The following is a 12,682-nucleotide window of genomic DNA, read 5'->3' on the forward strand; positions in this document are numbered from 1 at the left end:
GTCTCGATATGCTTACAAAAGGCGCGTTGCACGCGCACGCCAGATTCAGTGTAACGAAAATAGCACTCCACCGCGAACGCTCGACATCGCTTCGACTAGTACGACATGATTACTGATGTGTATAGGGGATGAAACTTTACTTTCTGCATTACTAACAGACGGCGCCACCGTCACTGTATCTTGTTCTCGGCGCGCGTTATTGAAATTTGAAACCGTCCATCCTGTCTTCCTTTTGTACAGGGCGAGAGAAGAGAAATGGCCCTGTCCTTTTCAGTGGAAACTAATCTGAATCCATCGCGCCACATTGTTCGCTCAGTGCATTTAAGAATGACATAACTGAAACACATTACCCCATTTCAGCTAGAGAAATGCGATGCTTATCAATGGAAGACAAAAAAAGTTAACGAGTCAGCGATTATATTTGGCACAGTTTCAACAGTAAAACGTAAGATACAGTGAAAAGTAGACGTCGCTGACTCGACATCTCTGAATGTGCTGTCGACTATCGAACTCTAAAAGTTATTGTATCAGTTAATCACTTTTCTCACACCATCTTGTTTTATTTACATATTGCAGTAAATCTTACGATTTCTGTTTGACCCACAGTATCCTTGTGAAACCATTTTAATTAAGGGCCATGAACTTTCTATTTTAATCTGACGAAAGTCTAATGCTAGATACGTAGCTTATCTCATCACAAGCTTCCTCTACCAGCGCTAACTCGTCGCAACATTGAGTAGGACGCTCTCAGACCACCGCTAGCACTTCTTCATGTAGCTGCTTGTACAAAGCATCTTACATGGATACTCGTATCAGAATACTCCTAATGATACGTTATGGCCGTCATCCATGGTAACCTTATAATGTACTGCTGGATTTGTGTGTAGACCTAAACTTCAGCCATATTGTACCTATTCTGTTATACAGGCTCAGTCAAAAAGAACTTTACAACCTTGGACCGATATAGAAATTTGTTAAGATGACACCTCTATCTATCTTGTAAGTTATTTTGTAGCAAACCACCTCAAGTTAGATTCACTTAAAGCTTCGGTACCCCATTCAGCCACCAGGAGCGCCAGCTGAGTGCAAGTTAAAATGACTCCTTTCACTGGAGTGGGGCGTGCTCTCTGTGTGTTTTGTTTACATGAAACGAACTATGCAACAACAGTTCGGCTAAGTGTCTTACCGAAACGCTTAAGAACTTCCAAGCGGGCCTACAGTTTACTCTTGTCACAAGAACTTTGTTGAGACGGATTGTTCACTGTGAGATGATAAATCACCAGGTATCCAGCGTGTTGATGATTATGTCGAACAGGTTAGGAAGAGCTTTACCCGCAGTCCACAAAAATCAACACGATGTGCGTCTTGTGAGACTGGCTTCCACAAAAGACTGTTTGACGAGTACTGCGTAGACATTTATAATTGAAACCATACAGATTCACAGTGGCACAGCTCATAGTCATTCAGATAAGATTGCTCGTGGCGAATTCCGTGCGGAAATGTTGCATCGAGTAGAAGCCCACGAGACATTACTGGTTACAGTAGTGTTCAGCGATGAGTCAACATTTCTTATCAATGTCATGGCGAAAACCCACAACTGCAGTGCTTGGGGCAGCGAAGCTTGGAAAACGTCTGTGACAGTCCCAAATTTAATGTGTTTCGTGCCCCCAGCAAATTGAAAGTCAAGGACCCTTTCTTCTTCTTGGGGAAAACTGTCAACTGGTATTATGTATTTGGATATACTTGAAAACTTTTCAGTTCCACAGATAGATGAATATGACCGAGATGGTAGGGTTTTCCACCAGCAAGACGGTGCACTACCTCATTTCGTCCCGAGGTTTCCTTAATAATCGCCTCCCAGGACGATGAACTGACTGTAAAGGGCAAATCGCATGGCCACCTCGCTGACCAGACTTGACACCGCTGGATTTTTTTTTTTTTTTGTGGTTTCATTAAAAACCGCGTGTGTGTTCCTCCCCGATCAAAAAATTTAGCCGAGCTGAAAAATCGAATCTACGCTGCCGTTGCAGAAGTTAAGCCCGATTTGCTGCAACGAGTGTGGGAAGAAATTTAATACTGGTGGGAAGTTTTCTGCATCAGAAATAGTAGTCACGTGAACCAAAATGCCTGTTAACTGTGTTATGTACAACGTGAGGTTGTTTGCTACAAAACAATACATCTACTGTTTCCGTAACTTATCTCAATAAATTTCCTTATAATGATAAAGTCCTTGGATAGATGTTATGGTGACTGTAGCAAGCCTATTCGGTAATACTGTGAATTACATGACTGGGATAAAGACGGACAGTTAATTATAAAATATAATTGTAAATTATAAAATATAATACTAATTGTCCGAGACAGATGTGTGTGAATATTTTCCTCGCACGCCTCCTGTTCTAGCGGCTGGGGCGTCGACGGGACGTCAAAACCTAACCATACTTTTTTCCTTCATAAAAATGAATGGGTGACACTCACGCTTTAAGTTCAAGTTACCTCGTTCTTACAAGTCTTTGATAATTCTGTTGTCATTTGCGATTGTAAACGCACACATTATCGGTTTCGGTATATGTGAAAACTTATAAACCAAAGGATGGCTGCGATCACTGTACGGGATTTGCTAGCATTTCAGGTCACGTAAAATACAATGTTACATCAAACAGGATAATTTGATAGAACGATGTACCTAAAATGTCTTTAGCGCGGGTTTGGTGCTAATTCACTTTCATCAAGAAAAAATTGTGCCAAATAACCCAGTGAAACATGTTTTCTTAAAAGTGATTACAACCAAAATCTAGCTGCACTGCTAAGTAATGCAGAGAATAAGTTAAAAGGTGGGGGGGGGGGGGGGGGGAGAGAGAGAGAGAGAGAGAGAGAGAGAGAGAGAGAGACGTAGAGCCGCTCCACACTCGCGCTTGCACGGTGGCAGTCGGGAAACGTTCTGCTACCACCTCTTGTGTCTGCGGTGTTCATAGGTCTGGGTGCGATCACTCATTAACTTTTTTGACTACCACCTTTTTTCAGATTGAAAGACAGTAATGTATAGTAATTTTAATTAATAGCACAGTCAGAATTAGCAAAATGAAAAGGCGTACGTACTGATGAATTAGTCGACAAGCCACAGCGGAAGGGAGTAAGTCTGAACATACCCAGCGCAGCTCTGAACAAAACGTTAGGAATAGAGAAGTTCCATCGACAACGACCATACAACGTAGTTGATTCAGCAGCTGCTAAGACATCAGGCCGTGAATTCTTTCCTTGTGTGGTCATAAAAATAATGTCCGCCATGCCGTTTACCAAAGCCGTGGGAGGGAAGGGGGAGGCAGCAGGAGGAGGAGGCATACAGAGTCACTTATAGGTAGTTCCAGTGTTTCAAAAGATGACTGCGCACGCAAAAACTGCAAGATCTACAGAAAATAGAGAAACATCGGTGGATAGAGTATCGCTCCTAGTTTGTAAGTCACAGGTGCACGATATGGTCTTCGTTTGTGGTGTTGCTGACGTCAATACGAGCGTGCAGTTCATTGACGCTATTTGTATGGGAAGGCGCGACGGCAGCCCGCTTTGCAAATACGTTCATTGGTTTTGCTTCTGCAGGTGCGAAAGACTATACGGGGCAGATGATTGGCAGTGAATCATGAAGACAGCACAATCCATAGGTACAATCTGTAATTATAAGAAATATGCAAACCAGTAGCAGGATTCCCTTTACCAGTGGAACGTTAATACACAGTAACAACATGCGGCAGTTTCCCCTCTGGTTCTCTGACAACCTATAGTGGGACACATACGTCTTGCTGTAGTAAAAGTGCTATATGGTCCCACGTTTTTTCAGCGTGATTGATTAGTGTTGTTTTCAGCCGAGTTGTTCCAATTTCGCCCAGTCTTTTTGGTTGGAAACTAGAGTATACACAACACCACGACACTAGTTCCTGAAGATGACGACTGGATCAGTCTTATCGGTTTGGTACAGTGGGAAAATAGTGCCACGACGGTCCGCGAAAACAAAACCTCCGCGACAATTCGGATGAGTGGTAGGGCTGTTGGCGGATTTATACTAACAGCGACAGTGCGTGCAAGGGTGCTAGGATTTTTGGTAGGAGGTGAGTTACGGCAGCTTCTGTACACAGTCGATGTCTCCTGGGCCAAAAGCCGCGCTATCGAGCCTGTAACATATCAAGGCCGTCATCAGAGTGGTAATTTTATCACAAAATCGGCCACCCTGTGTTGAGATACGTTTGTGATTCGCGTTGTGAACTTCCCTGTGGCAGCCGATTTTTAGCTGATTAATTATATCTAATAGAGCCAGTCTGACCTGCTGTGATAGAAGATACGAGATGGTCTAGTGTGTCAAATACTGCAACATCTCGTTTGATAGTTCCGTGCTACATGTAGCTTGCCTAATTTGCGAACTATTCTAGTTCTTAATGGATCAGCAGGAATCTCCGTATGCACAGAGGCTGAGATAAATGTTTCAGATGCACCAGATAAAGTGAAGAATGCAGGATGATGGTGTTCTGGGAACGCGATCAAAGTACTGGGCTGGGCTGAGCTGAGTGGCAGTGTGTTCAGGAGGCGCTGGTGTATTACCCACGAGTCGGCTCACGATCGCCATTCGCGGTAGAGCGGAGCGTGTCCGCCGGCTCCTCAATAGCCCCAAGTGTCTTAAAAAGCGGCCGCAACAGCTCGCGGTGCGCCTCTCAACGACCTGCGGCGCGACCCAGTTGACCTTTCCACCCGGCGAGCCTCAACCGCTACACGCCGCGATATTCAGAGCCAGATGGAGGATCCCTCGCGCTGCTATTACCCACTGGGTACCGTTACGATCTGAGGAGGTCGCGTATCTGACAGCACAGAGTTGGGAATACAGAGTCGTTCAAAACTGAATGCTAGAAACATAGGCAGGTGCAGGCAGAGGGGGTGCGTCTCTTATAGCTCACCACCACCACCACCACAGAAGAGTTATAGACGGTTCAAAAGAATTAGGATATCACATGTATCAACGTCTATTTTGATAAAGGCGTTAGCCATGGTCTTATTGGGGGCTTGTGATTTTTGCTCTCAATGTGGGCAATAATTAAAATCATTCGCCTTCTATTTGCTGTGCTATTCATTACAGTGTGAGGTGACTCCTTAGGAAGTGAGTACCGGTGTCCCAGTGTTTACTAATGATGTATAAAGATGCCAGTTGTCGTTCGTGGACGTTGTATTCAACCAAATACATGCACTGCGACATTTTAATGCAGTGCAAGTGTCAAGGGCGGTCTGTTTGATCCAGAAAGTATGGACTTTGTCGTGTAGCCAATGCCTTTTCCATATATCAACCATAGGTTGTGGAAACGCTACAGGGAGACAGATCAGTACACAAGGTAAATTCGACAAGGTCGTTGACGCATTACAACCCCACGTGAAGACCGATATCTGACCATCTCTCCGTTGCAGCATTGTACGGATCCCGCCAGAGCACTGCGAGACCGTCTTAGAAGGGCCACTGGAGCCGCTGTATATCTTCAGACTGTAATAAACAGGTTACGGGAATGGACCTTCGAGTACCCGACTTGAAACATCATCTTGCAGATCGCCTTCACTTCTGTCGTTGTCATGTCGTCTGACAGCTTCGTCACTGGCGGGACGTGTTATTCGCTGACGAGCCCAGATATCCTCTGACGCAAAGAGATGGACGTGTTCGTTTTCCGAGACCCGTGGTAAGCGCTACCTGCTAAATTTCCAGGAATTAGACAGATTTCCAATGTTCTGTGATGATGTGGGAGGACTCCAGTGTTCGGTCATGCAGATCTTGTCTTTCTCCATGGTCGCCTTACCTCCAGCAGCACATCGAACAGACCTGTTGGATCGTGTGAGGGCTGCTGCATACGGTCGTGGCCCTGTATTCCTTCTAATTCCAAGGTCCATGGGGCGGGTGTCAGCAGGAATGCCTTGCGAAGCCTGGAAATTTAAGTAATGTGGAATGGTCGGCGGCGAGTCGTGATCTAAATCCAAACATGTATGTGTGAGACATGGATGATAGACGTGTTCGTGGCCGTACTGTTCCACCACAGACCCTCCAAGAGCTACCATGGGCTCTCGTTCAAGAATGGGAACGGATACCATATGGTGACCTCCGTATATTATACGGATCTTGTCATGTAGATGTCAGGCAGTGATAAACGCTGACGGAGGGCATATGCGTTATTAAAGCTCTGAGTACAAAGAAAAGCACCCAAGACGGCGGGGTGAATGCTTGTTTGCACTTCGTTTTCGACACCTGTCGGAAATTCGAGTTCTTTTTATGTAAACAATCGAGGATGTAAAGAGGTTTTGTTCTGGACTTAATTTGAAAATGATAAAGATACAATGTGGCAACATACACAGCTCTCAATTATTGCTCGATGGAGTATGGCAGACGCCCAAATACTTAATAATCAGTACATGTCTACTTATTTTTATTTTTATAACATTCCATTATACTCTATAGATAGTGGCAAGCGTTCGTTGCATTATACACGACCTTTACGTCGTAGCGCAGGCACTCGTAAACTTATTTTGATAAAGTGGAACGGTGTCGACGATGGCATTCTGAGAACAAGCAGAGATTAAATTAATGTTCAAGCTCTGCCATTGCGAATTAATTAATTCACTCCTTGTTTAAGAAGGCTACTTTCCATCATCACCTGTGATATGACGGACGATTAGTTTGCTCACTTAAAATCGTAACGTCATTAGAGACAATTTTTGAAAAGTATCCAGATCACATAGTAGGCTGCCCTAAATTCTGTTAATACACGACCGCTACAGGTTCCAAAAATTATCGCTGGTGACCCTCGTAGATTGTGTTTATGGGAACTGGTGAAATGACGGAAGATGAGGATAGGCTGCTGAAACACTTAAGAGTAGTGAGTAAATTGGTTCACAGAGGTACAGGTTGAAAATTCCTTTTATCAGTGCGAATTTTATTACGTCTAGTCTTTGTCAGCTGGTATTATTGTCTGTATGCAGACAGGCTTCTGTGAGCAAAAAGTAAATCCTTTCCTTTTCCCTGACCTCATCCTGTGTCCTGGCGAGGGAGGCATGTTAATCTCGTTTTGGGAGTGTTAGTGTTAGAGGGTGGCTGGATGCTTATCCTGCTGTGACCACACCCCCTCCCTCTCCATCTCGGATGGAATTCGTGTGTATTCCCCATCTGTCATGGGTCTGCATCTAGCGTTATCTCATGCGAAAGAGTGAGAACATTTTCGAAATGTTGCGAATCGTGAAACTGGGATGGGACGTGGGTACCTGCTCGGAATTCACCTTCTCGGATGTGGCGAACCTCCTCAAACCCACAACCAGATTAGCCGACACACTGCCGACGTCGTAAATTCCTTGGACGAGTTCGGTCCGGCGAGTATCAGTGTAGGTTGAGCGAAAAATAAATTCTTTTGTCTAGAATCCCAGTAGTATGTGCCAGCAACTTACAGGGAGAGGTCCCCAACGGTGGGGTGGATGTTTTGAAACTATCCATAGAGTGATGTAGGTTAAGGACCCAGGCAGCGATACCCGCTGGTGGGACCTCATTTGCGAGTCATCGACGACACAAAATTCGGAATTTTGGGTGACTTCTATGCGGGTTTAAAAAACAAATATTACTGACAGTGGTTGTAGCGTAATGATTATAGGGCAAGACTGACAAGCAAGAGGCAGTGGGTTTGAATCTCTCCTGATGCTTTGATATTTTTAACTTTTAAATCTTTATCGAAAGACTTTGATCATAATTTTTATTCAGTTATGGATTTAAATGTATTTTTTTATTTCCGTTCCGTAATCACGGTACTAACTTTTCCAGTCGCTCCCATTATTTCTTCCTATAATTCCTTTTCACCTTGGAATCTTTGTGCATGTGAGTTTAATTATTACAATGTATTAATATCTATTTAATTTCTTCCGTTTCATCATCCTATATTTCCATCCATGTTACTGCACTCATTACTTCTATTCGTGAGTTTTTTCTTGAATTTCGTTTTACTTTCAAACCCTTCTTACGTTTAAAAGTTCATCTAAGTTATTTTGTTCATAGTGGAATAAGAATTCATGTTGCAAATGTCTGTATGACAATTGGCATCCAAGAAAACGTACATTTTGGAAGGAAAATTACTTTTTTGACGCTTCACACGTAAATAGATACTCATTTGTTTTTTAACTGAAAGAGCAGCATTTGAAAATGTCTGAATATTATAACAGATACATAAAAATAATTCAGTGATTGAGAGGAATTGACAAAGTTAATACGTTGGTCAAAATGACATGACAAAGGAACAGAAATTTAAAAGATACACTTAAACACATTAGCTGAGTAAAAGTAATAATCGAAGTCATTTTGATAAAGGTGTAAAAATAAAAATAAACTCAATCCACTACGAGATTCGAACCCATAACGTCTTGCATATGAGCGTTGTGCTATAACGATTGCACTACCCAACCTGTCTTAATAACATTCCTTTTTTAAAGCAGTAGAGGGAACTCGCCATATTCAACAATTTTTTTGTCGATTACTCGCAAATTGGGGCCCGCCAGGCTGAATGGCTGCAGGATGCGATACCTGGGAAATTTACCTAAAAGACCGCATAGATGCAAAATGTTTGGCAAGTAGGACATCCGCAACTGAGAGGCATAATAATTAATTTAGAGAGACCCGTTTCAGTCACGCTAATTATTTATTCAAACCACGACCACTTTCGAGATTTTAAAATTTTCTGGTGTACGAAATTATTGTAGTTTGTAACAAGGGCTAATCGGTGCAAGAGCTGCAATAACTGCGTGCTGGTGGAAGCTGGATGTCGCTGGGCAGCCGTATGATAGCAACGCCAACCACTTCTGGTCCGACCGCACGTTACCTGTTACCAAATATAATAATTTTGCACACCTGAACACTGCATTTTAAATTCCTGAAACCGGTCGCGGTTTGAATAAACAATTAGCACAGCTGAAGCGGATCGCTGTACATTAAACACCGTATAGATGATTTCAGAAAGGCGATCCTATCAGTGGTAACGGCATCGCACAGGTGACAGTGAGTGTTCGCCGCGGGAGCATTGCCTTTTCTGAACGCCTGCCACCAACTCGTGGGGTCACGCCAAACTGTGATAACGCTGACCTTCCGCGGTTGTTTACGTTCGGCTGCCGGCTGCGCGCGGGGTGGGTGTCGCTGTGGGTTATCTGTTAGTGTACCCATTCAGCTGGGACGGGTCGTAATTTTCCGCGAGCAGCGTCCGTAGTGGTGCGCGCTCACGTGCCGCGGCGGCTGCGTCGGCAATTAGCGTGCCAGTCAGAGGCGAGAGTCGGCGTTAGCGGCCGCTAAGTAATACGGCGAGTGGGCAGCGCGCCCCGTCCAAGGCCGCGGGCCGGACGAGCTCCGAGCGAGCCAGTGCGGGTGCTGGTACTGCTGCGGCTAGGCTAGGCTGCGGGCCGGCCAATGGACGCCATGGGACGCTCGCTCTACAAGCTGGCGCGGCGCGCCGACACCGCGCTGCTCGACCAGGAGGACCACGACGAGGTGGGTGAGTGCGGGGTCTGGCGAGGTGTGTGTGTGTCACAGGAACATATCGCAACCGCTTCGGTGCGAGGTCCATGTTAGCTCAGATGCTTAATTACTTAAAGGGGTTTTCAAACAGTGCTTTGTGGCGTTAGAGTAGTGCCGTGGCAGTGGTGTCATAAAAACAATAATTTGGCTTATTTTCTTTCTGACTAAAGGTACAATGCGTGCGCTATAATCCGATTAAAATTACTTGATAGTTGGCGACTATCACTTGCCGCTACAGTGTTGCCACATCCGCTGCCGACTACCGCTCGCTCATAGGCGACACTCAAAACACGCTGTTAATGTGTAACGCGGAGCAGTGTTGGAAGCGGCCGCCGCGAGGTACGACGGAAATGGGAGATGATCTGTCAACAGGTGATTCTTAGCGACCAGTGGCCGAACTGTGGCAGACGACGGGTTGTGTAGCCCAAACAACCACCTCGTGACCTGCAGTATATCCGAGAAAACGACGATCAGTGATCTGCGCCAGAATTAAAATTACGATCGCTTTCTTCACGGCATTTAAGGCTTACTTCCGTGAGCAAACGCGAGACAAAATTTCATAATATGTCTGTCTGCGTAGCCATCTTCTGCAGCAAAATTTTCAGTTTTAGCGGTAAAAGCACACTGCAATTTCTCGCTGTCACTGGTTACCTGAAAGTATCCTCATACTGGCTACATGGGATGCCGCGTTAACAACCGATGAGCAGTACTGGTTCGCACTATGTTTCAAGTTATAGACGACACAAGCAATTTCCAAACAAAAATTGAATGAAAAATACGAGCAGTTAAAGTCAATACGACGATGAAAATGGTGCAGCAAAGTATTAGAAATAAAAAAATTGTTTCAATTAACTGAATAAAAATAGTAATCATAGTATTTTGATTAAACTTAGAAAAAGACTGCTGCGTCTGTTGAAATTCATTCGAACCCTCGACCTTCTACTCAAGTTTATACGCTAACCACTTTCTTTACGTTATTCTTATCTGCACTTCGTTGGGGCGGACGTCATATGAGATCTGTTGTAGTTGATCGTTGGATATTTCGCTCAGGGCTTATTATTATTATTATTATTATTATTATTATTATTATTATTATTATTACAGAGGGCAGCCAGCCGGGCATCACCAGGCTGTGTCATTACACTGTTCATCGCTGAGCTATTTATGACTCTGGTGTTCCAGTCGCAAAAAGTTAACTGCCAGTCTTCAAAAATTCCTCTTCACGCAATGTCGTGCGAAGCTTACTTAATGTAAGCCGATCTGTGTAATTATGACAACTGTGTAAATGACGCTGCATCACGTCTTGTTCGGAACGATCAAGTAGTGTTTGGTTAGTGCTGTGTGTGAAACGCGCGCGCGTGTGTGAGTATTTTGTTTGTTTTTGGTGTGCTTATCATGTGTGATGAAATAATAAATAAAATGACCACACCAAGGATTCGAGATCCACACACATCAAGAAAGAAAGAAAGCTAGACAAAGAAATTGATGTGAACTAGTTGTTGTGGCAATTTGGCAATGCCAGAAGTGTTAACTATCAAATTTCAATCGGACTATAGTAGTGATACATAGCGAGCCAGCGAGTAACGGTTGTTGCTGTGGCAGTGCTTTAGATGTCAGTTTAGTGTTTTGGCACCAAAAGTTTGATACTAAAGATAAAAATTGTGTTTCCCTGCTCTTCATACGGTGTTCAGAGACAATGATTATCAGTGAGTGGAGACGTCTGTTATTTGTGGATAATTTAACTGATTTCAGTTATTACTTTCTCAAGTTGTTGTTGTTGTTGTCTTCAGTCCTGAGACTGGATTGATGCAGCTCTCCATGCTACTCCATCCTGCGCAAGCTTCATCTCCCAGTACGTACTGCAGCCTACATCCTTCTGAATCTTAGTGTATTCATCTCTTGGTCTCCCTCTACGATTTTTACCCTCCACGCTGCCGTCCAATACTAAATTTGTGATCCCTTGATGCCTCAGAACATGTCCTACCAACCGATCCCTTCTTCTAGTCAAGTTGTGCCACAAACTCCTCTTCTCCCCAATTCTGTTCAATACCTCCTCATTAGTTATGTGATCTACCCATCTAATTTTCAGCATTCTTCTGTAGCACTACATTTCGAAAGCTTCTATTCTCTTCTTGTCCAAACTATTTATCGTCCACGTTTCACTTCCATACATGGCTACACTCCATACAAATACTTCCAGAAACGACATCCTAACACTTAAATCAATGCTCGATGTTAACAAGTTTCTCTTCTTCTGAAGTATTTTCCAGAAATAATTGAAAAAACACAATTGCGTCAAAGATCCTTTGAGTAAAGAAGTTGCCTAAGCACTTACCACCGAAGAACAGGACCAGTGTATTAATAATTTCTTCAGACTCCACACTGAAATCGAAGTTAGTTTCCTCGTCGTTGCATTGCATGAGTCTTGGAACTTCTCGAAGCAGAGGTATTCGCAAGTAGGTAATAATGGCATACGAGTTAAGATACGTCTCTGAACGTCCTACTTACGTGAAGTGGGCTTTTAGCATTGGCAGTCATCTACACCAAATACAGAATGCGAATGAATGTGGAGAAAGAGAAGAGTCACAATTTCCAATCTTGTGTCTACAGTTGAAGAACATGACAGTCTCGTATCCTTTTAGAACACTTTATTGCGTAGATCGCAAGTTTTGTTATTCAGACAACCTGTTACAGCCTGTTCATTGGCCATCTTCAGATCTGTAAAGGCTTACAACGAAATGCAGGTCAATACATCTTATCGAATCCAAAATTGTTGTAATACAGTTAAGTAGAATATATAACCTATTATACGATAATATCAGTGCTGTTAAGGAACTGATCGCATGTTCACGTACAGCACAAAAAAATATAATAATTTACGGAACTGATCCGAAGTCGCTATTGACCTTACGCCATTGTGCCAGATGCAGTACCTATCCATAATCCCAGAACTTGCAACATAGACATTTTATAGAAAATTGAGAACTCTCACAAACCGCGGAAAAATTGCACAGAATCCTTTGCGTTTGATCATGTTACATTTTTCTGAGTTAACAACCAGCAAACTAACAAGCCATTCTGCATGACATGGGAAACAATTGAAGTCGTCCCGCCGACAGAAACAGG

The 12,682-nt window shown here is 43.6% G+C and overlaps 1 protein-coding gene across 8 annotated transcripts in view; it reads left to right on the forward strand.

Moving 5' to 3' along the window:
* The window catches only part of LOC126094569 (protein kinase C and casein kinase substrate in neurons protein 1-like), a 550,603-nt gene that overhangs the window by 306,497 nt on the left and 231,424 nt on the right, over positions 1-12,682 (forward strand). The window contains exon 1 of one of the 8 annotated variants that reach the window (XM_049909030.1): positions 9,435-9,529. The exons of the other annotated variants lie outside the window; for them this stretch is intronic. Within the exon in view, the coding sequence (XP_049764987.1) occupies positions 9,449-9,529 (81 nt within the window). The 5' untranslated portion in view covers positions 9,435-9,448. Of the gene's footprint in view, positions 1-9,434; positions 9,530-12,682 lie in introns of those variants that run through there. 8 annotated transcript variants of the gene reach the window in all.

This window comes from Schistocerca cancellata, chromosome 8 (genome assembly GCF_023864275.1).
Source record: "Schistocerca cancellata isolate TAMUIC-IGC-003103 chromosome 8, iqSchCanc2.1, whole genome shotgun sequence".
In the NCBI taxonomy this organism is placed as follows: domain Eukaryota; kingdom Metazoa; phylum Arthropoda; class Insecta; order Orthoptera; family Acrididae; genus Schistocerca; species Schistocerca cancellata.